The sequence below is a fragment of the Theropithecus gelada genome, chromosome X (genome assembly GCF_003255815.1).
Source record: "Theropithecus gelada isolate Dixy chromosome X, Tgel_1.0, whole genome shotgun sequence".
Classification (NCBI taxonomy): Eukaryota; Metazoa; Chordata; class Mammalia; order Primates; family Cercopithecidae; genus Theropithecus; species Theropithecus gelada.
Window position 1 is genome coordinate 133,852,032 of NC_037689.1, and position 27,138 is coordinate 133,879,169.

The 27,138-nt window shown below is 39.8% G+C and overlaps 1 protein-coding gene across 2 annotated transcripts in view; it reads left to right on the forward strand.

Moving 5' to 3' along the window:
* The window catches only part of ADGRG4 (adhesion G protein-coupled receptor G4), a 111,587-nt gene extending 87,031 nt beyond the window's left edge, over positions 1-24,556 (forward strand). The window contains exons 16-25 of one of the 2 annotated variants that reach the window (XM_025373020.1): positions 250-369; positions 1,537-1,582; positions 3,437-3,540; positions 6,136-6,257; positions 8,108-8,376; positions 11,511-11,589; positions 13,981-14,261; positions 20,752-20,853; positions 21,824-21,991; positions 24,118-24,556. In XM_025373020.1, the coding sequence (XP_025228805.1) occupies positions 250-369; positions 1,537-1,582; positions 3,437-3,540; positions 6,136-6,257; positions 8,108-8,376; positions 11,511-11,589; positions 13,981-14,261; positions 20,752-20,853; positions 21,824-21,991; positions 24,118-24,155 (1,329 nt within the window). In that variant the 3' untranslated portion in view covers positions 24,156-24,556. The remainder of the gene's footprint in view (positions 1-249; positions 370-1,536; positions 1,583-3,436; positions 3,541-6,135; positions 6,258-8,107; positions 8,377-11,510; positions 11,590-13,980; positions 14,262-20,751; positions 20,854-21,823; positions 21,992-24,117) is intronic. The other variant, XM_025373021.1, reaches the window with a different exon arrangement.
* The last annotated feature ends 2,582 nt before the right edge of the window (positions 24,557-27,138 follow it).

The window sequence follows — 27,138 nt, forward strand, 5'->3', positions numbered from 1 at the left end:
ATGCAAAACCAATGCATGCTAGATAGACATTTGGATGGATAGATGGATTAATGAATTCTTCTAGCTTGGTATAATGGAGACCTTATGTGAAGACAGGAGATGAGCTGAATAACCTTTGACCTTAGCTTGCAATTTTATTTTCCACATTTCTGTACCTAATGTTATGTGTAGCACTTCAAAATTCCAGATTGATTATTAATATGTAATTAGAAATTTAGGTCCTGAACTCCTCTTTTGTTTCATCTGCAGACCAAAAACGTCACTAAAGCATTAACCACATATGTTGTGAGTGCCAGCATTTCAGATGTGTTTATTCAAAACTTAGCTGACCCAGTGGTTATCACTCTGCAGCATATTGGAGGAAACCAGGTAATATATCCATTTTCAGTTCTGAATCAAATGGCCTCAGGAACTCTTCACGATGTTTCTGTTAAAAGTAATTTGTTAATTAACAGATGTGATTCTAACACTTAATGAAGAATGTCCTATTCCAGGTAGCAAAGGTGTGTTATAATTGGAACCTTCTAGAAATAATGCCTTATCCTAAAGTGATCGGCATTCTAGCACTGTGACAGATTGGTGGGGCAGTGACTGGATCTTTTGGATGTCCCATCACACTAAATGACATGTGATTCCATTTATTTTTGAGTGAGGCAAGCAACTTCACTCAAAATAATTGAATATTTGTATTACTTGAATTTCCATAAAGAACATTAAAATGTGTATGAATTATCACCAAAGAACTAAAAGCATAGTCGTATGGCATAAAATAAGGTATATATTACTAAATAATCAAATTTAGCCTAAGTACAAGTATGAATGACTATTCCATTATTTGACATTAATGTATGGCCAGTGTGAAGTCTCAATATATTACTCCGTTCCCAGTCTAAAAGACCATATGGTTCAGCATACTTTTCACTGGTCTTGCTTCTGGAAGGGAAGGAGAGAAGGAAGAGAGGGAGAGGAAATTTAAAGAAGCAAATACCAAATGAAACATGTTAGATAGGTAAGATCTCTCAATTTGGTCTGGGCTACAGCACTTCTATTATCCCCCGTAACTAATTGCTCCTTGCCTGCAGTTTCCTGAAGACTATAGGAGCTGGTGAGATCTTAGGAATGTTCTGTAGGCCTAATGAGGGAACAGATCAAATTTGTGTTCATAAGGCTTGATCTCAGCAGTGAGGCCCGAATTCCAAAGCTGCGGAAGGAACACATCAGCCCAGCATTGACTATCCATAGCCTTGTACCAGAAGGGCATGGCAATTTTTAATACTACCAAATATTTTAAAGGACATATCAGATCACCATCCAGTGACATGCTGTTTTCTCACTTGTAAATCCAGAGTTAGATGGAGTTAGTCTAACAGCCAATTCACAAATGGCCCAAATGTGTATGTGTATATGTGTGTGCATATGAGTGTGTTCATGTCTACCATGGGAAAACGTATTGAGAAGAAAACACTTGTGTGTATATGTTACTATACGGTAAATATCACAAAGCAAGGTGTTTACCTCTGATTTCCTTTTTTCCAGAATTATGGTCAAGTTCACTGTGCCTTTTGGGATTTTGAGAATAATAGTAAGTATTTTTGTTAGCAACTTTGACTTTGCCCCAGACCATTTTCCCACTTGGCAGTTAAATGGGAAGGAGTTGTGCTCAGACTACTGTCTTATCAGACCCTACAGAGCATTCTGAATGACCAAGATACAGGATATGATTTTTATATCAAATTAGGGCATGGGAATTAAGACAACTTTCCTTTTTGATAGGTAAGATCTCTCAATTTGTGCTGGGACTACAGCGCTCCAATCATGCCCAATAACTAATTGCTCCTTACCCGCAGTTTCCTGAAGAGTATAGGAGCTTATGATAAGTATCTTAGGCCCCAAAGATAATTATTTGGGAAATCAGAAAAATGACACAACTCGAGGGTAAGCAAAGTTGGAAGAAAGAAATTTGGAAGGCCCAGCGCAGAATAACCTTGAGTTGTTTGAAGAAAGTTGAGGAAGGAATACCTGGTTCTTTATGTGGGCTTTCCCACAGAGTTTTGCGAGATCTACAACCTCCTTCCCTTTTTTTTTTCTCCTCACCTCTTTTAGACTGACTGTGTGACCTTGGGTAAGCAATTTACCCCCTCTGAGCCCCAGTCTTTTTATCTTTTCATTGAGGAGATGAAAATTCTTGGTTGGTCTCTAAGGATCCTAATTGCTGGAATAAGCATGAGTCTTTGGAGACAGATTGTAAAAGAGACTGGGAATGGTCATTGCTGACTGATTTGCTCTTAGGCCTGCCATCTTCACTGGAAATATCCAGGGTTATCACCGAATCTCAGACAATTTCCAAACAGAATCAATTTCCCTAAGAACGCCAGGAGTGGCTAAGTGAGGAGTCCTTCTGCCTGTGGAAACTCTGCCTAGGACCTTTCCCTTTTTCACTATCCTTGGAATTCTGGGACAAAATGGAAATTCTCTTCCCATTTGGCTCCCTAGGGTATAAGAATACTACTTCTTTCTGACAGACAAAAATAACACTGCCTGCCCTTTCCTGATTCCTTCCAAGTCTCTCAGGATAAAACTCCTATAAAGTGATGAGCTTTGTCCCCTACAACCTCAATAAGTTGATCTCTGTGTTCATTAATGCAAATTACTGGGCTAATCTCAGGTCACCCTTTGCCCCTGCACCTCTGTCCCATGCATCTAGAACCTCTGGAACCTTTGGCATTATCCCAGATGGACAAATGTTGACCACACTTAGCTGCCTGCCCTGGGATAACCCCTTTGGTCTAGTGCCACTCGTGTAGTTCTACTCTCAATCCGGTCTAGTACCTGAGATCTACAGGTTATGGAAGTATAAGTGTTAGTTCTAAACCCTGAGTGTGCTCAGAAGAAACTAGCCAGGTGTCCAGTAGAGCAGAGGCTCTAATTGGCCCTGCAGAGTTCTAGACCATGATCTGACTTTGGTTCAAAGCACTTGAGACCCTTTGAATTGCGGGTTCAGCTGGGTTTTCAGATGTCTATTCCAGTCCCTCTGAGTAAGCTCAAGTGCCAGCCTATATTACATATGTCCATGTCCTTAAAAAGATTCCAGATCTGCCTGCTTCCTATTTATTGGCCACTTTTAAAAAAAGTCTTTATCACTGTAGTGTGGTGGCAGGACTTTTGTTCATGGTTAGAGTCTGTCCTAATTTATAGAGGTATGGTACAAGAACTGGAAAAGTGAGAGCTGAAGAAGTTATGCCATTTACGAAGTCCCCAAAAAGTCAGTTTAGTCTATTAGACTTAATTTAATTTCAGTGTTCAATTATACCCCTAATCTTGCTGTCTTAGCAAATAATACTAATTATAACATACGTTTAAATAGTGCATATAATGAAAAGTTAAACATTTCTGAGAAAAACAAAATTGCTTTGAAATTTCCTTCTGTCTCCTACAGATGGGCTGGGTGGATGGAATTCATCAGGCTGTAAAGTAAAGGAAACAAACGTAAATTACACAATCTGTCAGTGTGACCATCTCACCCATTTTGGAGTCTTAATGGTGAGTTGTCTCTTAGTCACTCCTTGATGGAAGTTTGAGAATTTTTATTAGACCAGTAATATATGTGTGAATTGTTATTTAAAAATGGTATGCATTTGGAAAAGAAAAGCCCCCCTCCAATTTGTTCATCCAAAGTAGAGCAGATTGAGACAAATATTTATTTATTTTTTCTCCTTATAAAATTAATGCTTGCTTCTCAAATTTCAAACAGTATAGAAAAGGTCCCTGTAGCCTCCCTCCCAAGTGATCACCACCTTTAACAGTCTAACGTGTATATTAATTTAGGTTTTTTTCCTGTGTATATATTAATGTATGTTTTTGCTTTGTTTTATAAACATGGCATCAAATTATTCATACTGTTTTTACCAATTGCTTTTTTCACTTAACAACATATATTGCACAACTTTCAGGCAAATGTGTATCTATCTATTATACTTCAATTTTTAAAATACCTTTATAGTATACCATTGTTTGGGTTTAACACAATAAATTTAACTAATTCCTGACTGGTGGACATTATAGCTGTTGCTGTTTTTCTCATTACAAACATTTCTGTAATACACATTCTTACTCATGTGTCCTCGAACACTGGTGTAAGTATTTTTGCAGGATAAGTTGACAGAAGTAGAATTGCTGGATTAAAGGGTCTGGTCATTAAAATATTTAAATGTAAGAAGGATCATAGGTATTTGTTGAGTTTTTCTTCCAAAGGACTATCAAATGTATTCCTTCTTCTCTACCCACATCAGAATACTTTCCTGGATTTCTTAGGTGACTTTATTATATACTGTTATCTGAATGTGTCATATGTTACTTGTTCCCACAAAGAATGGTTAGCTTTTTGAGGGCTGTGGGTCTGTTTTATATTTATTTTTAAACCATATCTATTCAACAAGTAAGTGGTACTCAATTGATACTTGTTGAATTGTAATAATTTTGTTCAACTCCCTCCAAATTGGCTGGAACACTACAGTGGGAGTCAAAAGACTGGGGTTGGCTGGGCATCATGGCTCACACCTGTAATCCCAGCACTTTGGGGGCTGAGGTGAATGGATTGCTTGGGCCCAGGATTTCAAGGCCAGCCTGGGCAACATGGCAAAATCCTGTCTCTACAAAAAATAAAAATTAAAAAAGTAGCCGGGCATGATGGCATGTGTCTGTAGTCCAAGGTACTCGGGAGGCTGAGGTGGGAAGAATCACCTGAGTCCAGGGAGGTTGAGGCTGCAGTGGGCCATGATCAGGCCACTGCACTCCAGTCTGGGCAACAGAGTGAGACCCTGTCTCAAAAAAAAAAAAAAAAAAAAAACAGAGAGAGAGAGAGAGACCAGGTTCTTGTTCCAGCTCTGTCTATAACTAGCTATGTGATCTTGGTCAGGTTGTTTCCCTCTTTTGGATCTTAGATTTTTCTTCTGAAATGTGAATGACTGGAGTACACCAGGGTTTCTCAATCTTGGCACTATTGATATTCTGGCCAAATAGTTCTTTTTCTTTTCTTTCTTTCTTTTCTTTTCTTTTTTTTTTTTTTTTTTTTGACAGAGTCTTGCTCTGTTACCAGGCTGGAGTGCAGTGGCACAATCTCGGGTCACTGCAACCTCTGCCTCCTGGGTTCAAGCGATTCTCCTGCCTCAGCCTCCCCAGTAGCTGGGATTACAGGTGCCTGCCACCACACCCAACTAATTTTGGTATTTTTTTAGTAGAGATGGGGTTTCACCATTTTGGCCAGGATGGTCTCGATCTCCTGACCTCATGATCCATCCACCTCAACCTTCCAAGGTGCTGAGATTACAGGCGTGAACCACCCCGCTGGGCCCCAAATAATTCTTTGTCGTGGGGGGTTGTTCTGTGCTTTGTGAGATGTTTAGCAGCATCCCTGGTCTTTCCCCACTAGATGCCAGTAGCACCCTCCCCAGTTGTGACAACCAAAAATGCCTCCAGATACCGCAAAATGTCCCTGGGAGAGGAGTAAAATCACTCCTGGTTGAGGACTACCAAAGTAAATACTGCTTCTTAACCTTTTATGAGTCATGAATCTCTAATCATCTGATGAAAGCTTTGGACCTTCTTCTTAGACCAGTGCACACATATATTCAAATAATTTTGCATGTCATTTCAGATCTTTAGTGGTACTTAATTAATAAATTACTGAACTTTGTGGTCTCTAAGGTCCATTTTATTTGTTAATTTTGTGAAAGCTATTTAAGGTCTAAGGAAAAGGATCTTTTTTTTTTTTTCTGTTCTGTGTAGTGTTTTGAGATGCTTAGTTCAGATAATTATTCACTTTGCATCCCAAATTCACATCTATTAGTTTCGTTATATTTTAAATGTAGAACATGTTAATGATGATGAAGCCAAGGACTAAATGCTCTTCGAATGCTATTGATGGCTCCCCATGCTCTGTACACAGTCAGTTGAACTAGGCATACTCAACAAATAATATTAGGTCTTATCATATATCCATTCACATAATCTGGTTTTAGAAGAGCTATGGCAGAAATGTTATACATCCTGGGAACTTACCGTTAGTGAACACTGGAAGCATTTTGCCATAAACTTGCTCTGGTGAATGTGTAAAACACAACACATTGTGTTCCTTAGGATTTATCCAGATCTACAGTGGATACAGTGAATGAACAGATATTAGCACTTATAACATACACCGGATGTGGAATCTCCTCCATTTTCCTGGGTGTTGCAGTGGTGACATACATAGCTTTTCAGTAAGTTGATACAGCCTTGCTCTGAGTACGTTTAATTTGGTTTGATGGATGCTATTACCATTGTAACTTTGTTAATTTCATGAACACATCACAATAGGAAGAAGTTGGATCCATTAGATTATGAAGTGGACAGGTTAAAAACAAAACATCAAGGCTCCTCTAAAAATATTTTGATTGGATTTTTGTAAAACAAGAGAGTTGGGATAGGAAAATATTTCTCTGTAGGATATAAGAACACCAACCCTGAAAGAAAATTTGATAAAGTAGACTTTATTAAGAACTTCTTTAATCAAAAGACACAATTCAGATAGTGAAAGGCAAACCTTACATAGAAGATAATCACAATGCATATATCAGATAAAAGACGTGTATGCAGAATGTGTAAATAACTCTCACAAATCAAAAAGCAAAAGACAATAAAGTTTATAGATGGACAAAAGACTTGAACAGGCACCTCACAAAAGAGAATATCCGTGCCTAAGCCTAACCTTTACCAGATGGCGCCAATAAGCATATGACAAAGTTCTTTACATCATTACTCATCAGAGAAATCCTAATTACAACCACAGTTATATACTTCTCTGCACCCACCAGAATGGCTAAAATTAAAAATAAGGACAATAGCAAGTGTCAACAAGCATGTTGAACAACTGGAACTCGTACATTTGCTAGTGGGAATGTAAAATGGATCAGACACTTTGGAAAATTCTTTGGCAATACCTGTTAAATATAAATATACATCTCGCTGTTGACCCAGAAATTTCGCTCTTAGATATATACTCAAGACAAATGAGTACATATGTCCACTGAAAGATATGTACAAGAATATTTATAGCAGCTTCAGTCACAGTAGCTTCAAATTAGAAACAACCCCAATTTACATTAACAGTTGATTGGATGAATAAATTGTGATATATTTGTAAAATGGAATGCTACACAGCAGTAAGAAATGAATTACTTCTATACAATACAACATAATATCTAAATTTCAGAGACACAGAATTGAGCAAAGGAAGCCAGAAAAATAAGACAACATACTGTGTGGTTCCATTTACAAAAAGTTCCAAACGCAGGTGAAATCTATGGGGATAGAAGTGAGAGTATTGGTTACCTGTGGTGGGTGATATTGAATGGGAGAAGCATGAAAGAGCTTTCTAAGATGTTGAAAATATTCTGCCTCTTGATCTGTGTCGAAGTTCCACAGGTATATACATATGTAAAGATCCATCAAGTTATATAGTTAACACTTGTGCACTTTACTATAACCTCAGGAAAAAAATTCACACTAAATGAAAACAGCAAAATTTAAATCAATAAATAATTAATAAGAGTGTAAAATAATCAAAGGGGGTAATACATATTTTTTATTCTGAAAAATATTGGGTGAGTTTCTGCAAAGTACAGTTGCAATCACTTAATAAAACTTAAGGCCATATTTCCATGAGGCCATATGTTGGGATCTTTAGAACTATCCAAGTAGCTCTACTTGGAATGGTTTCCATAGTCATCCTGCTATTTGGTAATATGTAGCTCCAGCCTGCTGAAGCAGTGGTGATAGAATCATAATACCTAGGAAACTCCTTCTTTCTTTCTAAAAGATAAAAAGAAAAATAATAGCCTCTCTCAAGTGTGTAGTTGAGAGAGGCTATTATTATTTCTGTTAGTTAAGGTCACTATGTTTATTATACTTTGACTCTACCTGGAAAGAGAATGGGGGACTTCAAAGTATAAGCAAAGATGAGTAATTCTTTTATTCTTTCACTTATTATGTAGATAAGATGTGGCAATGTTTAATTAAAAAAAAAAAAAAACAGACTTTACCTAACTTAACCTTGTACTTTCTCTTTTAGCAAACTTCGAAAAGATTATCCTGCCAAAATTCTGATCAACCTGTGCATAGCACTACTGATGCTAAACCTGGTATTTCTGGTCAATTCTTGGTTGTCATCATTTCAGAAGGCGGGAGTTTGTATCACAGCTGCAGTGGCACTTCATTACTTCCTGCTTGTTTCTTTTACTTGGATGGGCCTGGAGGCAGTCCACATGTATTTGGCTCTAGTCAAAGTCTTCAACATATATATTCCAAATTATATACTTAAATTTTGTCTAGTTGGTTGGGGTAAGTATATCTGCCATTGTTTTTGATGTTTATGTCTTAAGTTTGTCTTTCTAATTCTAGCTCTGTTAGATTCTGTTAATATCACAGGTAAAAAATTAAGGATGGCCTTGCTGGTGTTTGGGCATGCATCTTTTTTTTCTGCCTGTATTGCTCTATTAATTCAATTTTTAACCTTTATGGCGAGGAGTTGGTGCACAAATATTTATTGAGCACTTACTTATTGTATGTTGTGCTAAGTGCTGGCTCTACAGTAGTGAATAGATTTTATCTCTTCCTTTGCAGAAGTTACAGTCACAACAAATACTGATAAAACAGCTAACACTTAGGTAGCACTTACATGTGCCAGATGCTATTCTAAGTGCTTTACATATGCATTTAATCCTCATAATATCTCTATGGGATAGATTCCATCATTATTCCTATTTAATAGATGAGGAGACTGAGGCACAGAAAAATTAGGTAATTTGCCAAAACTCACACAGTTAGTAAGCAAGAGAGCTGGGATTTGAGCCAGGGAGTTTGTCTCCATAGTTTGGACTTCTAACCTCTATGGTCTTGCCATATTGTTTAAGGAACAGGGAAAAGACTTGAAATGGGTGAAAGAGTGCTGGGTCAGCCAGAACCTGATTCTCATCACACCTCATGACTGTGATGATCACTGCTGGCCTTGGAAGAAGCCAGGAATGGTCCTCAGCATAGATCTTTCTGAACACAAATGTCATTTCATTGGCTTGTTTCCTGCATTTCTAACTGTCATGGTCAGCTCAGCTCCTTTCCTCTCTCTCTTGTGTATTCAAGGCAGATTTTGGGTTCAGACAATGTGTTAGATGCGTAGGAGATATACATTAAGTAGCATACCTAGGGTACATAGGAACACAGATTTTATCTTCCACTGCCTTTGTGAAGACAATACCCTCCTAATTAGCTACTCATCCCTTTAATGAGTTCATTAACATAGTACATGCTTTCACTGGATACACAGTCAGTGCTATTATCTATGCTAATGTGGGGAGCAGAGACAGGCAAATACTGAACAGATCATAATCTAAAAGCTTGTTTTAGTACACTTTGGAATCCATCAGAAACACAGAGCCAAAAGCAGTCGATACACTCCCCTTAGAGCCTTGTGTCCCTCATCTTGATTCAATCAGAGGATTGAAAAATGTGGGAGAGCCTTCATGAATAATCCAAAAAGCAGATGATATGGCCAACTGTGAAAAGGCTGTAAATGTCACTCCATCCTGGCTTTACTTCTGCCTGATCGTCACTCATTCCCAGCTTCTTTTTTAAGCCCTTCCTCCAGGACTCACTTCTTATCTCTTTGATCTTCTAATTTCATATACATTTCTTGGGTTACAAGGAGAGGCAGGAAAGGCTAAAGTTTGGTACTTGGAAGCAGGAAAACTTTAGTTACACACACAAGCTGAGAAGTCTGACTGGCTCAATCAGTAAAGAAAGATACAATAAGCCACTATTAGGTTCAGTTTACTACTTACATAAACTGTGAAAGGAAGGGTACCTAAAAGTGCCAGCTTTCATGTTCTTGTCCCCCACACTAAAAAGAACGACACCAAAACAAAGGGAATGGATGACTGTCACATGACTTGTAGGATTCCCGGTGGCTGAGGAGCTGGTTTTAAATGGAAGTGATGCTGTTTCCTATTCTGCTGCCCTATTCTGAGGGGGCAGGGTACAAAGGCCCACACCTCTGCAGAGCCCTGGGAGATGATGAGAAGCTGTCTCCTGACAGCCTCCTGGAGGAGACAGGGAGGTGAATAGGAGATGGCCTTGGAGCACCTCCCCACAGGCCTCCCATCTTCTTGAATTTGTGGAGGTCCGCAGGGCACACCGCCCAAATTCAGATAAGCCTTTACCTGCGTGGTCTATGTGCATACATGCAAGGTCACCAGGAAGCCACAGCTGAGCTGTCCCACTACAGGGAGTTTTGGAGCATTTCAATATTAGACAAAAGCAATCAACTGTAAGGAAAATAGATATTAACATCTGTTTATGTTTGGAGTTCTGCCTTATGAATGCCAAAGCAACCTGTTGGAAAGGTTTATTTTAATGACAAAAACCACAATTACTTTTGCACCAACCTAATGAATCCCTGTCCAAGACAGTAGATTTGTTTATATTTTTAAAATAACAACCGAAGGGATCTTTTTTTTTAAAAAAAAAAATTCAATATGTAAACACAGCTTGAAGACTGCCACACAACTTCCATCCTAAAGATGAGGCCTTCCTCTGTCTCTCCCTTCCAGCCTTCGGGGGTATTTTTAAAAACATCTGCAGCATTCTAGGTGCTGTGCTTGGGGTGGGCTCTACAGATTTGAAGGGACTATCCTGTTTATCACAGAATGGGACAGTGGAGGATTTTTCAAGATACTTGGCATCCTGGGCTTTGGAACAGCTTTGGAAAGCATGTAACAAAACCCCTAAAATGTATGTAGGTGTATGCTCTTAGTCTAGGAGAAATGCAATTGAGAGATAAAGAAATCATTTAAGTTTTGCAAATGTACATGAAATTGGATTTTTAAACCCTGTGTCTATACTCTCCTCACGTTTGACCATTTCGACTGAACTGATTGCTTTATTATAGTCTGACTGAATTGAGTGGTTGTTAACTGGTCGATCTAGTCAAAATGTCAAACTAGTAATGAGTGTGGAAACAGTTTCCCTGTCAAAAAAGCACTGAAGGCTGCAGCTGATTGCCTGTGCCCTTCCCCTAAGGTGACCTAGACAAAAAGCTATTGGGAAAGAAGGGGCGATGTGGAAAGGGAGTAAAAATTAGAGGCTTATCATCTAAGAAGAAATGCTTGATGCGAACTTGCATTCCAATCAACTAGATACTTCTTTTGCCAAGTTGATTTTTTGGCACTTGAGCTATTTTTAATAACTGGTGGGTGTTGTATTGGAGCCATTGGCATGCTGTCTAGTTTAGCAGATTGGAGAACTCCTAGAAATGTTTAACTCGGAAGAATTCACAAACATTTTGCAAACAATAGTATTTTGATGCCCACACATCTGTGGCTCATTTAAACAGTGTCTTAATGTATCATCACCCACAGTCATTGATTAGGATGCCTCCCTGCTACCTGAAGAAATGCCTCTGACTTGCTTTCCCACTGCAGGAATCCCAGCAATCATGGTGGCAATCACAGTCAGTGTGAAAAAAGATCTGTATGGAACTCTGAGCCCAACAACTCCATTGTAAGTACCAGCATCTCTTTCTCTAGTGGTGGGGCTCTGGCCCAGCAAGGTATGGTAAAGCGTTCTTGCCTGGGATTGGTCTTGACTCTGGCTTCAGGAAGAAATCAGCCTAAGCCCTTTTGCCCTAAGCATAGTCAAGGCTACATTTATGTAATGGTTAGTTGCCTGGGTCCTCTATGACCTTAGGCAAGTTACTTTACTTTTTAGTTCAATTTCCTCCTCTGGAAAATGGGAATAATAATGTTTCCTGTTAACGTCCTGTGCAAATTAAAATGATATCATGTATGTAATGTGCTCAGCATATTGCCTGTTCTATGGCAAATGCTGTGTAACTGGCAGGTATTGTGATTACAAAGCTCACACATTGCAAAGGTCATTGCAAAGAGTTAGTGGCCACTACAAGGAAATTCTGAGATGATTTGGAAAACATTTTTTACCTTTCAGCAACAAAGGTCTTCCCTGAAGAATGCTAAACAGCTTTCCTTTGTAAACGGCCTCAGCTTTGTTGTTTTCTTGTTTCTTTTCATTTTTTTCTTTTTATCCCATTTGATGTATAAGCTCATCTCTTTAGTTCTGTCAACCACAATCACATGAGAGTAGCAATTCACTTCACCCCACCTCTCCAAAACCTTCTTTTACAGGCGTGTAGGCGTGTAGACAGTTGCCCTGCGGTCCTTTAGGCTGCACAATCTCATTTTACACTTCTGATTATTCCATTCTTTTTATCATTGCCTCTCAAGTTCTTCCACTATAGATTTCCTCTCCCACTGGACTGGAATCAAATGTAGGAGGTCCTGCTCCAAGACTCCCCCGTCTTTCATATTGAGATGACAGTTTCCAGCGGGTCAAAATTATTTTGCCCTTTATAGCAGATGCTTTCTAATTAAAATTCCTTGTTATCTTTTCTTTCTCTTCCATTTTCTCTTGCCTTCCTTCTTATCTCCCGCTCCAACCTCCCCCCTTGCCTGTTTTGTGACTTAAAAGGTCCCCAGTGTCTACCTAATGGTGACTCTTCTTGAACCATCAAAAGCAAGAGCTAAAGCAAAACCAGAACAAAATCAACTCCACTTTTTCCCAAAAGAGACTTTTCAGATGTGACTTGGTTAATAAGAGGCAGACTGCTCTAATAGTTTTTTTTTTCAAATTATATTTTGAAGAAGTAATTCATGCACATGGAACAAAATCCAAATGTACAACAGGGTAGAGGATGAAAAATAAGCCCCACTTCCAAACTCCAGCTACCCAGTTTCCCTCCTGAGGTAACTCTTATTACCAATTTATTACCAAAGATCATATTTATGGATATTCTCTTGCACACTTTGTTACCCAAGTGGTAGATATACACCATTTGGCACCTTGGTCTTTCCACTTAACAATATATCTTGAAGGTGATTCTCTACCCAAACATATAACACTATCTCATTTTAACAGTTTTCTATAGCATCCTTTAAGGATGCTGATAATATTCAGGGAACTCTAGGTATCAGAATCTATTAGGAAAATTAAATGTTTTTTAACACGTTTGCAACACACACACAGAGACAAACTCACACATAAGTGAAAGTATCCATGCCAACATAAACAACATGACCAAAAGAGATTTTCCTGGTTTTAGAAAAGAGAGCTCAGTTGACACACAGTTAAATTAGTCAATCTTCTCCATGTTCAAAAATCAGGGAAAATGCCTCCAGTAATTGCAAATGTTATTAACTGGAATATTTGTTCATATGAATCACTGCATATTTTTTTCTTTAATAAAAACTATAGAGTCATTAATCAATCCAGTGGCCAGTGTTGCCTTTGTCATCCAAATACATCATATTTTAAAGCAGTACACCTAGAGCTGTTCTCTTTTTGTAGCATTTTCATTAACTTTCATAATTTCACCATTGTTTGATATAGCTTTCAGAAAAGCCACTCATTGCTCACATCCTTTCACTGTGATATTTATCATGTAAAGTAGAATTCATCCTGCAAATAAGAGCTTAGGTGTAAGGTGTTGGGAGGAAGGGCATGCAGGGGCGGTGTGAGGAGCGCGGCGACAGAGAGCCACTTCGGGGGAAAATGTATCATTCGTTTTTCTGCTATTAATGAATAGAACCATTTCCTAGGGAATTGGACTGACGGGTTCCGCATAATCCTAGAGGATGGTAGAAACCATCCTCTAGGATTTCTGACTTAGTGTTGGAGAGAACCCTGAAGTGGGGTTCAGGAGATTGAGGTTCTTGTCCCAGCTCTGCCTGCAGTTGGTGTGAGTGAACTCTGTCCAATTCATTTCTCTAGGGCTAGATGCCCTTAGGGTGAAATAAAATTGACTAGATGATCTTCAGTCTCTGAGAAATAGGACTTTATGTTTCCCTATCTCATGATAGTCTTCTTTGTTTCTTACAGTTGTTGGATTAAAGATGATTCTATCTTTTACATCTCAGTGGTGGCTTATTTTTGCCTCATATTTCTCATGAATCTCTCCATGTTCTGCACTGTTCTTGTTCAACTGAATTCTGTGAAATCCCAAAGCCAGAAGACTCGTCGGAAGATGATCCTGCATGACCTCAAAGGCACAACGAGCCTGACATTCTTACTTGGCCTCACCTGGGGGTTTGCCTTTTTTGCCTGGGGACCTGTGAGAATCTTTTGCTTGTATCTTTTTGCCATTTTTAACACTTTGCAAGGTAACTGCTGCTTTTTTGCCTTTTCCGTGGCCAGCTACAGCTCCAGCAAAGCTTTTGTTGCTGTGGAAAATAATCTCACCTGTTGGAAACATTAACTAGATGTTAGTCTTCATTAAATGCACACACAGCCCACTCTCTCTTACTCAGTGGTATAGGGAGAAGCCCAGATAGGTAACTCAACTTTAGGTAGTTGGAAATGCCTATATCAAACACTGATTGGCAATACTTCATACAGTGTTCATTGTATCAACACATTGTGCTAAAAAATGTACAGATTCACACTCATGTTGATATTTTGAAGTGCACAATCCAGCTAAACATAGCAATTAACTGGAAAGCAGAAACATTAAAGTTTTGGCCCCATAGACTCTATCTGCATCAGATATCCTAATATTTTGGGAAAGAGCCAGGCTAGACTATCATAGAATCATACAGGAATGAAGGTTAAAAGCAAAGGGCTATGGGAAAGGCCAAGGTTGTAGCCTTGATTTTGCTATAAGGCAACCTTTAAAAAGTTACCACAATTGGTTGAATTAGATGATCCTAAGCTAAAGGCCCTAGATCGAGTTCTTTTAATTATTTTCCTTTATTCTGATGAAATGAACAAATAGTCAATGAAGTGATGAAATGGTCGACAAAAGATGGCATGAGAAGTAAAAGCTAGGGGCTGGGTGCAATGGCTCATGCCTGCAATTCCAGCACTTTGGGAAGTTGAGGCGGGCGGATCACCTGAGGTCAGGAGTTTGAGACCAGCCTGACCCACATGGTGAAACCCCGTCTCTACTAAAAAATATAAAAATTAGCCGGGCATGGTGGTATGCGCCTGTAATCCTAGCTACTTGGGAGGCTGAGGCAGGAGAATCGCTTGAACTCCGGGAGACAGAGGTTGCAGTGAGCTATGATCGTGCCACTGCACTCCAACCTGGGTAACAGAGAGAGACTCTGTCAAAGAAAGAAAGAAAGAAAGAAAGAAAGAAAGAAAGAAAGAAAGAAAGAAAGAAAGAAAGAAAGAAAGAAAGAAAGAAAGAAAGAGAAAGAAAGAAAAGAAAAGAAAAACAGAAAAGAAAAGAAAGCTAGGGATCTGGTTCATGTAACTCTGAGTAATTGCTGATGTTCATTTTAACCTGATTTTGCCTATTAAAAATACTGAGGGGAAGAGGCCTGCAAAATTATTTTGTGTGAGTCTCTAATTCTACCCCATACTTTTATCCTCAAGTTTGGTCCGGTCCATCTGGGCTACTCCAGTAGGGACAGGCTGAGGGTCAACTTGGCATTTCATTGAGTTAGACTCTCCCTTCGTGCTCTCCGCTATTTTTTTTTTTTTCATTCAATAAACCCTTCTTTTCCATACTGAAGCCCACTGATGATCCCATGGGATGCTCCTGCAAGGAAAAAGTTCTATGGTCAAATAACTTTGGGAAATGTGGCAAATTACATTCCCCCTTTCTTGGAATAGCACTATGTACATTAGCATGGTAAAAGTTCTATTACAAAAAAAAAATTGTCTTTAAAAACTTGTTTTAATGTAGTGTCTTAAAAACCTCTGAACCTTTTATTGTGGTCATTGTTAATCCCTGAGGAACCTTGAGAAAAATAAATTGGCATGCAGTTATTATATTCCAGGCACTTGCAAAGTGCTGCGGGGAGTGGGGGGAAGCAATGTAGCAGAAGGCATGGTTTTTGCATTTATGTTTTATGACTCAAGAAACCATCTTATTTTAAGCAATGAGGTGGATCAGTGGAAACTTTCTGTCCCACCAGATCCTGCCAACCATATACAGCCATGTTCTAATTGGAATATAAGAAGTCACAAAATGTGTTGTTCTTCCTTCACATGCCATTTTTATTGCCTCTGGTAGTAGGAATGGAATTTTTAGAAACTCTCAATACCACCCTCTCTTGGTTCCCTTTGAGGCTACTGGCACTTGGTTGAATTCTAGTGTAGAACTGAAGGTTGTATTCTAGTGTAGGCCCTGGTGATGGTTCTACACTTTTTCTGTGGATAGAACTGCCTGGCCCACACTACAGTACTCTAACCTGATGCTCTAACCTCAAGAACTAACCAGTCATGGTGTAGAATGTCCATGGAAACGGATTAGAACCCAAGTGCCTGTGAAGACTTCCTCCACAGTGGTAACTCCAGGCTTCTCTTTGGCTCAGTGATTCTGAGGAAAAATGCACTCACTCTGTGGAAAGAGGGGTTAAAGGAAAGCTGGCAAAAGATCAAGAAAGCCAGGCAGTTCTGATTTTAAAAAGGAGGGGCAGGGGTGTTTTCAAAACCACGCTTATGGTGGAAAGTAGCATCTAAGGAAGGAAACTGCATGGATAGAAGCAGAATTTAATAGGATATTTCTTTTCTTTTCAACTTTTATTTCAGATTCAGAGGGTAGATGTGCAGGTTTGTTAGCTGGGTATATTCTGTCATGCTGAGGTTTTGGGTGTGAATGATCCCATCATCTAGGTAGTAAGCATAGAACCCAATAGTTACCTTTTCAATCCTTACTTTCTCCCTCCTCTCCCCTCTAATAGTCCCCAGTTGTCTACCGTTGCCATCTTTATGTCCATGGGTACCCCATGTTTAGTTTTCACTTTTAAGTGAGAACATGCAGTACTTGGTTTTCGTTCCTTCATTAATTCACTTAGCATAATAGCCCCTAGCTGCATCCATGCTGCTGCAAATGACATGATCTCATTCTTTTTTTATAGCTGAGTAGTATTCCATGGTGGCTATGTAGACACTTTCTTTATCCAATCCACCATTAATGGACACCTAGTTTGATTCCGTGTCTTTACCATTGTGAATATTGTTGCAATGAACATAAGGGTGCATGTGTCTTTTTGGTAGAGTGATCTGTTTTCTTTTGGATATATACCCAATAATGGGATTGCTGAGTCAAATAGTAGCTCTGTTTTACTTTATTTGAGAAATCTTCAAACTGCTTTCCACAGTGACAGAACTAATTTACATTCCCACCAACAGTATATAAGTGTTCTAACTGGGTATTTCTTGAAAACTAAAATCAAAGTCCCATAGATCCAGCACCAAAAGAGCCAAGCTGTTTCTGTCTGTCAGATATGCCTTATGTCCATCAAGCACAAAGTCTTGCCAGTCCTGCCTGAAATGACTACAAGATAGCATGTACCATCTTGTAGCAAGGGAATTTTCAGAGCTCAGAGTTTCAAATTCAAGACACACACACACACATGACCCGAATAACCTCCAAAACAAATGGTGGAACAAGTGAACAAAGTAGTCATTTAAAAGACAAATGACAAGCTTGCAATGCTGGCTGAAGGGGATGGGGGTGACCTGTGGTCAAGTGGGAAAAATTATGCTCATGATGAGCTATTTGTGAAGGAGGAATGCACAAATAAAACTGCAGGTGACAAAAACCTGACATCTTCCCTCATGCCTGTGTTTTCCTAGTGAGTAAGCAGATCAATCTGTTATGGGAAAGGAAAAGGAAAGCTGTCAGGCAGAGGGGGAGAGTTGGCAGGCAGCTCATTGGAATTCACAGAATAACCTTTAAGTCTGAAAAATAAACTCCATGCAAGAAATCAGAGTAGTAATAGGTGCTTGATGTCACTGTCACCCCTTGTACATGCTGAAGTTGGAGGAGTTTTGCCTGCTCTGAGACTGTGGTTTGCTCTCTCTTGGGGTGCTGCGCCGCCTTCCAGGTGGCTGCTGCTCAGAAAAACAGCAAACACTGCTGAATTCATCCCCGCAGTTGTTTGGTTACACATGGGGATAAAGCTTTTGGGAGAGTTAGAGAGACATGCCATTCCGTTTACATGCCATTCCATTTAGCCTCCCATCTGGAATCAGAGTCTCAGGGCTGGGGCTAGGGAGCCAAGATCTTCCCAATCAAACTTCCCATCGAGTGACAAGAAGTCACTTGCCTCTGCCTGAAACTTTCCATAGACTGAGAGCTCACCATTCTGTAAAGCAAAGCATTTATCAGCTCTGATGTGGTACCGATTTTCCTTACCTGAGGTTAGTATAGTACAGTAGTTAAGGCCTTGGGCTCTATAGTCAGACTGCCTGTATTCGGAACTGGTGCTGCCAGCTCAATGTTAGCTCTGTGACCTGGGTCAAGTTTACTAGACTTCTTGGACTCCAAGTTTCCTCAACTATAAAAATGAGACTAATAGTACAATGCCTATCATATACTTATTGCCAAATAAACACTAGCTGTGATTTGTTAGTACGTGGTTGCTCTGGAACATTCTTCCATTTCTCCTGGTTCTAACTGGGCAACTGTACAGATACAAGCCTAATTTGTCCTTTTCATGGCAGCCCTTTCAGATCTGTGGCTAAGTTACCATCTCTTCTCACTCTATGTTTTCCACTCCAAGTTTTTTTTTTTTTTTTTGGTCTGGATACAACATCCCAGCTCTTTCAGCTTTTCTTCACTATCCTTCTTCACTGTATTCTTGAATACTTCTGTTTGTCATCTTGCTCTTAAAACAAAGCCTCCCAAACTGAACATGGTGCTGGTGGGAGGTATGGTCAAACAAGGACAGAATATGGCAGGAGACTGTCACTCGCCTCCATCAAGATTCTTTTTATTTATTTATTTTTATTATACTTTAAGTTCTAGGGTACATGTGCACAATGTGCAGGTTTGTTATCTTTACTTCCAGCAGTGCTCTAGCTGAAATTTGCTTTGGGGCATTTACAATAGACTGGTGCTCAGTTTACAATGGGTTAAGACCTCTTTGATACTAATTTACCTTCAGGACAACTGGCCAATTTAGAGGCAAGCTGAACCTGTATAGAGAATAAAGGTTTCCAAACTGCACTTGGATCAGAATAAATATTTTGAGGCTCAAGCAGTTATCACTATGTTGTAGGTGGATGTGAGAGTTTGTGTATCAAGTGCCTTGGAGTTCAAATCAACATACATTTATTGAGCTGCAGCAGTTAGTGCATTAAAGATGAAGGGCAAAATGGCATAAATATGAAAAGGAAACATATCTCAGCCCTCAAAGACTCAACAGCTAGGTGGAGAAATGGGAAACAGATGAATAATTGTATGGCTACATATAACAATACAAGAAACAAAATGTTATGAGAGTTCAGAAGTGGGAAAAATGAGTTTCAGTTTGAGGCATCTGGAAAGGTTTTGTGGATAAAGACTTTTTGTAATGGACCATAAATATAAGTCGGGCTATTGACAGGAGTTATTTCTGCCAATTCTACCCCCAACTACAGGAAATCTAATTGGTCCTCCAGGGAATTTGCAATGAAGATAATTTTTTTTTTTTTAAAGACATAATCTTGCTCTATCGCCCAGGCTGGAGTGTAGTGGCTCGATTCCGGCTCACTGCAACCTCTGCCTCCTGGGTTCAAGTGATTCTCGTGCCTCAGCCTTCCATGTAGATGGGACTACAGGCATGTGCCACCACACCCAGCTAATTTTTGTATTTTTAATAGAGACGGGGTTTCTCTATGTTGACCAAGTTGGTCTTGAACTACTGGCTTCAAGTGATCCACCTGCCTCTGCCTCCCAAAGTGCTGGGATTACAGGTGTGAGCCACCATGCCTGGCCAAGATAATCTTAAGTCATACTTTTATCTTCCAAGGAGATATTTTAGAGGGTGAGAAAGAGAAATGGCCAGCACTGCTGACAAAGACTTTCAGCCCCTCCCTCCCCCTTGCAGGACAAAATCAGGGCTGGCATTGGAAGTTGAGGGTCAAATCCATGGTTTCCACATGGTGTCATTATGCCAAACAGCATGTGTAATAGCTATTTATTGCTATGTAATACATTACCCCCAAATTTTACCAGCCTAAAACAACAAAAATTTATTATCTCACACAGTGTCTGAGGATCAGGAATTCAGGAGCAGCTTAGCTGGGTGTTTCTGACGCAGAGACTGTCGTAAAGTTGTAGTCAAGCTGTCATCCGGGCCTGCAATGATCTAAAAACTTGACTGGGACTGGGGAATGTGCTTCCAGGAAGGCTCATCCACATGGTCGTGGACTGGAAGCCTCAGTTCCTCACCATGTGGGCCTCTCCACAGAGATGCCAGGATGTCCTCAGGACAAAATACTTGGCTTCCTTCAGAGTGATGAGAGAGAGAGAGAGAGAGAGAGAGAGAGAGAGATCTTTTATAACCTAATCTTGAAAGCGACATGCCATCCCTTCTGCTATATTCTATTGGTCCAATGTGGAAGGAAACTACACAAGGATGCCAATGCCAGGTTGTGGGGATGATTGAAAGCAATCTCAGAGAGGGGCTACCTTACCTCTCATGCTCTAGGATGAACAGCAGCCCCGGGACAAAATAGCGGTTGACATGAAGTCTTGATATAGACATTTTTGCCTTTGGGAGGGAGGCTACAAAGACAAGTTCAGAAAGCCAGTAGTGGTCCTGGGGTTCCTTGAAAGTAGTATCTCTCATGACAGGAGCAGACCTGAGTCAGGGCATTGGTGACAGCTGGTGAAAGAAACCGAAAAAGACTGACCTTCTTCTCCTGGCTTAGGATTCTTCATTTTTGTGTTTCACTGTGTGATGAAGGAGAGTGTGCGGGAGCAGTGGCAGATACACCTCTGTTGTGGGTGGTTGCGATTGGATAACTCTTCTGGTAAGATGTCAGTTTGGATGAAGTTTTGAATTTTACATGTTTTACAAAACTGATCAGATTAATTTGTCTCCTAACTTGAGTACATACAGCATATCAGCATCAAAACACAGGCTGTTTCCATGTCGTGAAAATGATTTGTGCTTTTGAGCTGAGATGAATGAAGTCAAATGAAGAATGTGACTTGGGCCATATTTTAAACTAGGGATGCTTTTGTTTTGGCCCAGATTCCTTGGATTGCTTACCCTCACTGTCACATCAGTCTCAATTCAATTAAAAGAACATTGAATGCATGTCTACTGTGTTCCAGGCACTGGGTCTCAGGGGCTTCTGGCTAGTAGCCAACAGTGGGTTGAGTGGATATAGGAAGCAAGGAGTGGTGGTGGAGATAGAGAGAACTTATAAGCATTCCTAAGATGCCTGGCCAGTGGGCTGCACAGGTGTACTGATGGCCCACAAACTGGGGGATGTAGTGAACTCAGATGTTGCCTCTTAACGCTGATGCTTCCCTTAAGAATGTTTCCAGTGCAGGCAAACTGATGTTCTATGTATCAAAAGGATCTTCCATCCAATTCAGGCAGCTTCTCTCAGTCTCAATACAAAGCCTAATCAATTTTCTTTAGTGAAGGCAGCATTTGAACTCTAAGATTCTACAAGTAGCGCTGAGATTCCCCCCATTCCCCACTTTATGCTGACCATATCAGCAATCTGCTGGTCCTTGTGCTCTCGGAAAAGCAGGCATCCTAGGTATGTGAATTGTCTCTTCTTACACCACACATTATAGTACAAACCTACTTCTTACAACTTCATAGAAAAGCTGACTCCTTCAGGTACGCAGAATGAACACTGTGCATCAAGCTTTGTGTTTTTAAACCAGATTATTGAAGTGTAATTTATATACCATAAAATTCACCACTTTAAGTATAGAATTTGATGAGTTTTATGTTTTTAACTTTTCTTGGTATCATTTCAGATGCGAGCAGCCGGTGTCAGATAAAAGTTGGATATAAACAGGAGGGACTAAAGAAAACCTTTGAGCACAAACTGTTGACACCATTCCTCAAGTCAACTGCAACTAGCTCCACTTTCAAATCTTTAGGCTCTGCACAAGGCACACCTTCAGAAATAAGCTTTCCAAATGGTAAGAAAAAAGGGCTGTGTTGTCTACATTTATATTGCATATTGAATTAACGTGAGACCACATACTGGGTCTTGGATGATACTTCCTCTTCAAAACTAAGTGCACATGTGCATGTGTATACCTTGACTCATTCTTGGCTGAGAAAGTGTGTATAGAAGCATAGAAATGTGTACAGAAGTGTGTATAGGTGTGTCTGTACCTAGCAAATTTAGTATGAATGTGTTATTAGACTAATAGAGGAAAGAAGAGATGGGAGGTTAGAAAATTCATGAGTAATTAAAAACAATTGTCACAGACCGTTAAAACCAGAAGGAACCTTAGACATTGTCTAGTCCAATCCCTTCATTTTACAGTTGAGGAACCTCAATCAGGGAAAAGGAAAATGCCTTGTTGACAGTCACTGAGTCCATCCTTACCATCCAGTAAAACTGGGGCCAGTCACTCAGCCCTTAGCCATCCAGCAGAACTGGAGCCAGAACTCAGGTCTTCTGGCTCTCAGGGCTAGTACACCTATCAAGAAAACTCTCAGAGATACACATCCATCTTAGATGCTGAGCTTCTTCCATAGGAAGCCATATTTATAAGAAGAGACAGATGTTCAGTTGGGAATGGGGTGTTGTACCTAATTATGTAAAAAGGGAAACTGTAGGAAAAGGATTGGCCTACAGGCTTAAAGTAAAGAGAAAGGCAAAGTGAGCAAGAACTTAAGAACTTCAGGTTGATATTGTGATGATTCTGCATTGTGTGCTTCTAGTTAGATGATAGCGCAGTGGTCTTTGATTGCGTTTCTTTAAGACCAAAGTATACTCCAGTTCACACACACTTTGGTGGCCTGGCTGTTGTCATTCTCCTGCCTTCTCAGTGCTGGAGGCAGGACTGCCTCATTCTCTAGTGTTTTTCTTTATATTGGCTCCAAAAACCAGTTCTATGTCCAAGGGCTGAAGGCAATCTGGACGCAGCAAGGTGGGTTAAAAAAGCATCAAACTTGGAGTTGGAAGGCTTTGGTTCAGGTTCCAGCTCTGTCAGTCACTCTGTGACCTTGATCACATCACTTCTCTGCTTGGAGATACATTCTTTCTACCTTTAATATGAGGGGGCTAGAATGGATAATCTCTTAAGTGCCTGCCAGTTTCAGGGCTGTATATGACACAACACTGTTTTCCAGTTTAGGCTGGTTGACTACTGTATAGAGTCTCAGTCTCCCATTTTTGTGTGGGAAAGTTAGTGATGCACAGGAAAAAAACCTCTCCCTGGCCACAAGCATTTATCAAACTCTGGCCAGCTAACCTGTGGATATGTCTTGGTGCTCATATAAAGGCACTGGGGTGCCATGACATAGACAAGCCATGGGTTGTGGAAGCACCTTAGTACATAATAGTTGGGGCTGGTTAGGAAATAACATTTTCCAAGAGGGTTATTTAGCACTGGATTTCTTGATGTCCCTGGGGACTGTTTAATTAGCAAATATACAGCCTGATGTGTACATATTTTGCTTCAGAGGATCACTAGCAAATACCATATCCAGGATATTGATGTTGCCTTACCAAGCAATCGACCTGGAAAACCAACATTAAAGTGCTCATCGGTTGAGACAAACTGAGCCGGTGGGGCAGGTAGATCTGCCACAGGTTCTGAAACTGAAATCTGGGTGCTACCATTGTACTGGTGGCAGCCAGAAGCTTGATTCTATTAGCAGAGAGTGAAAAATCATGCCTTCTGTACCACCAGGCATTCTCAAGCTTGAGAAATAGCCAAACTTTCAGTGCAAGAATATCAAATCCATAAGGGATATAAATGTGTATGTTCACATTTTACGTCATCTTCTCTTGAAGGCCTCCAAGGTTTGTACATAAACATCCTCTCCTAGGTTAAGGCTAAGGTCAATAATGCTGCCTCTTATTCACAATGTAGGGAGAACATATGCACTGGTTGCCCAAACAGTGCTGTCTGGATGAATTAATTCACCCCAGATTTTATATAAAATGGTCCAAAGAAAGCACCACATTCTTCCCTTCTCTTCTAATTTCTTTATTTTTTCCTTCATTTGATAAAATTTTCTTATGCTTCTACTATGTGCAAAGTCCCTGATGCCACAGCTGAAAATGTTCTTTTTTTCTTTACTGCAGATGATTTTGACAAAGATCCTTACTGTTCCTCTCCTTGAGTTGTGAAGTTGTGCCTAATTATGTAAAAAGAATATAATACCTGTGGAAATAAAAATGAATTCCAAGTGTATACTTGCTCAGCTGATGGGCGCACCAAAATCTCACAAATCACCACTAACGAATGTACTCATGTAACCAAATACTACCTGTTCTACCAAAACCTATGGAAATTTTAAAAATTAAAAATAAAAATAAAAACAAAAATCCCAAAATGAATTCCATTCACAAACAGAATTTTTCAATAAATCCCAGTAGAGATACTTGCCTCCTCCCAACCCCTGATTGGGGAAAATGTTGAATTTGTGAAACAATCTGCTCCAACCTTGTATTTCAAATATTATTTTGTATGGGGAAGAATAAGATAACATTTGGTAAATATTGAAGTCAGAATAATTCTCCTATTTGGCGTTATAGTTGTTTCTTTTTTGGATGAGACTTCAGGCTATCGTTATGATATGTTACCTAATATATCGTTAAGATATATTAGGGGAGAAATGTCTACGGCATTGGAAATTTTGTTTCAAAAGCTTTAAGTGTACATCAGCTTTGCCTTCTGTGACTTCCCGGTCAGGTGTGCTGCTCACATTTGTCCTTGGATAGAAATAAGTAAAGAGAGGAACATTCTGGAAGGATACGCAAGCAACTGGTATCAGTGGTTGCCTTCAGGAAGGGTAACTGAGTATCCGGGGTCAAAGGAGGAAGAGACATTTACTTTTCACCCTATACCTCTTTGTATCTTTTGAATCTTGTATTGAGAGAATATATTACTGCTTGGAGCAATAAATAAATGAATACATAAATAAATAAAGATAACCAGACGCTTCCAGTGAGAAAGATAAATGCCTACATTTCAATATCAAAAATCAAGTTCCCCAGGACCCTTATGAAAATGTACGATGCAGTGGGCTGTGGAGACAGCAGAGTTGGGTTCAAATCCCAGCTCTGTCGCTTTCTAGATGCGTGTGACCTCGTGATGTAATAATGATCATACGTGCATCCTAAAATTGAAGTGAAACTGAAATAAGATGAGGTCTGAAAATGTTCTAGCACAGTGTAACACAGTACATCTTCATTCCTTTTTCTTTCAAACTCCTATCAGCTTACCACTCATTGCCTCATGGCCCCAACCTACCATGTCTACCCCATTAAAGGTATCACATTGATCTTCTCAACAAAATTTAATGCTGACTACCAAACAGACTACAGCACTGGTGCCAGTCACTGGTATAAAGCTCCTAGGTCTCCATTGTTCCCCCATCACCTCGCATAATATAAAAATTAGATTGGCCCTTAGGCCCCTGAATATCTGCCATCAGAGTCAAATCCATTGTTCCCCATGTGGTTTCATGTATACTTTTTTGATAGGGGAAGGTGAGTGTGTGTGTGTGTGTGTGTGTGTATGTGTGTGTGTGTGTGTGTCTGTCTGTCCATGTGTGTGAAGGGGGACTAACATGAATAATGATCAAAGTGTCTTGAATGTTACATGTCTTTGAACTGAAATATTGTCACCTTCACTCAAAAATAGATTTAAGGACAAGACTCATATTTGTCACATGCCTGAGTGCATAAATGGTCTAAAATACATGAGCATAGGAAAGCAATGGCTGACTTTTCCTAATCTAAGGTTTGTTATCTTAGTGCTGAGTAGACCTAAGCTTTCCATTATTACATAAACTCCATTAGGGCAAGAACCTTGTTTGTCTTGTTTACCACTGTACTCTCAGTACCTAGCACAATGTTTCACTCTAGGTTCTTTGGTTACCAGCCACATGAACCAAATGTCTTTGAGCTGACATTATTGTCAATTCTGACTAACCAAGGGATCTTATTGAAAGTGTTTTGGGAATTCAAAACGTTTATGGGAAAGTTAAAGAACAGGGCTAGACATTGTGGAAGACAGTGTGACGATTCCTCAAAGACTTAAAGACAGAGCTACCATTTGACCCAGCAAGCCCATTACTGGGTATATACCCAAAGAAATATAAATCATTCTATTATAAAGATCCATGCATGCATATGTCCATTGCAGCACTCTTCACAATAGCAAAGACAGGAATCAACCTAAATGCCCATCAATGATAGACTGGATAAAGAAAATGTGGCACATATACACCATGGAATACTATGCAGCTGCAAAAAAGAAGGAGATCATGCCCTCTGCAGGGACATGGGTGAAGTTGGAGGACATTATCCTTAGCAAACTATTGCACAAAACAGAAAACCAAATACTGCATGTTCTCACTTATAAGTGAGAGCTAAATGGTGAGAACACATGGACACATAGAGAGGGACAAAACACACTGGGGCCTTGCAGAAGGTGGAGGGTCGGTGGAGGGAGAGGATCACGAAAAACAACTAATGGGTACTAGGCTTAATATCTGGCTGATGAAATAATCTGTACAACAAATCCCCATGACACAAAGTTACCTATGTAACAAGCCTGCACTTGTACCACTGAACTTAAAAGTTTTTAAAAAAGAAAGAAGAGAAAAGAGCAGGGCTTGAAAAAGGACAGGGGTCTACAAAGTAGGAACCATAGTGATTGTCTCCTAGCAGGGAAGTAGACTCATACGGGCGCCATTACTGGGAAGAATAAACAGTAATTTCTTCTGTGCTCATGCTACTAGCTTAAGACTCAAAGTCCTGTGAGCCTATATCTAATCAGGTGAGCTTAAATTTTGTGCTATACTGAGCAGTGAGAGGAGGGATGTGGCAGAAGAAGTCTTCAGGAGCACTTTGGTTTTGACAGTAGTAGAAGTATGAATTTACCATCCCACCAAGAATATCCACAATGGGGGAGAAGTCATTCTACGAAAACAAAGTAGGGTGTTAGGAACGAATGAGTAGGTAGGAAAAAAATCCCACATATGTTCACCTCACACAATATAGGAGTGGATATACTTTGCTTGAATGAATGACTAATTCAGTAGCATCCTTCTCCAGTGAGGGTGCGATAGTGCTAAGAAGAGTAGATTTCTCCCT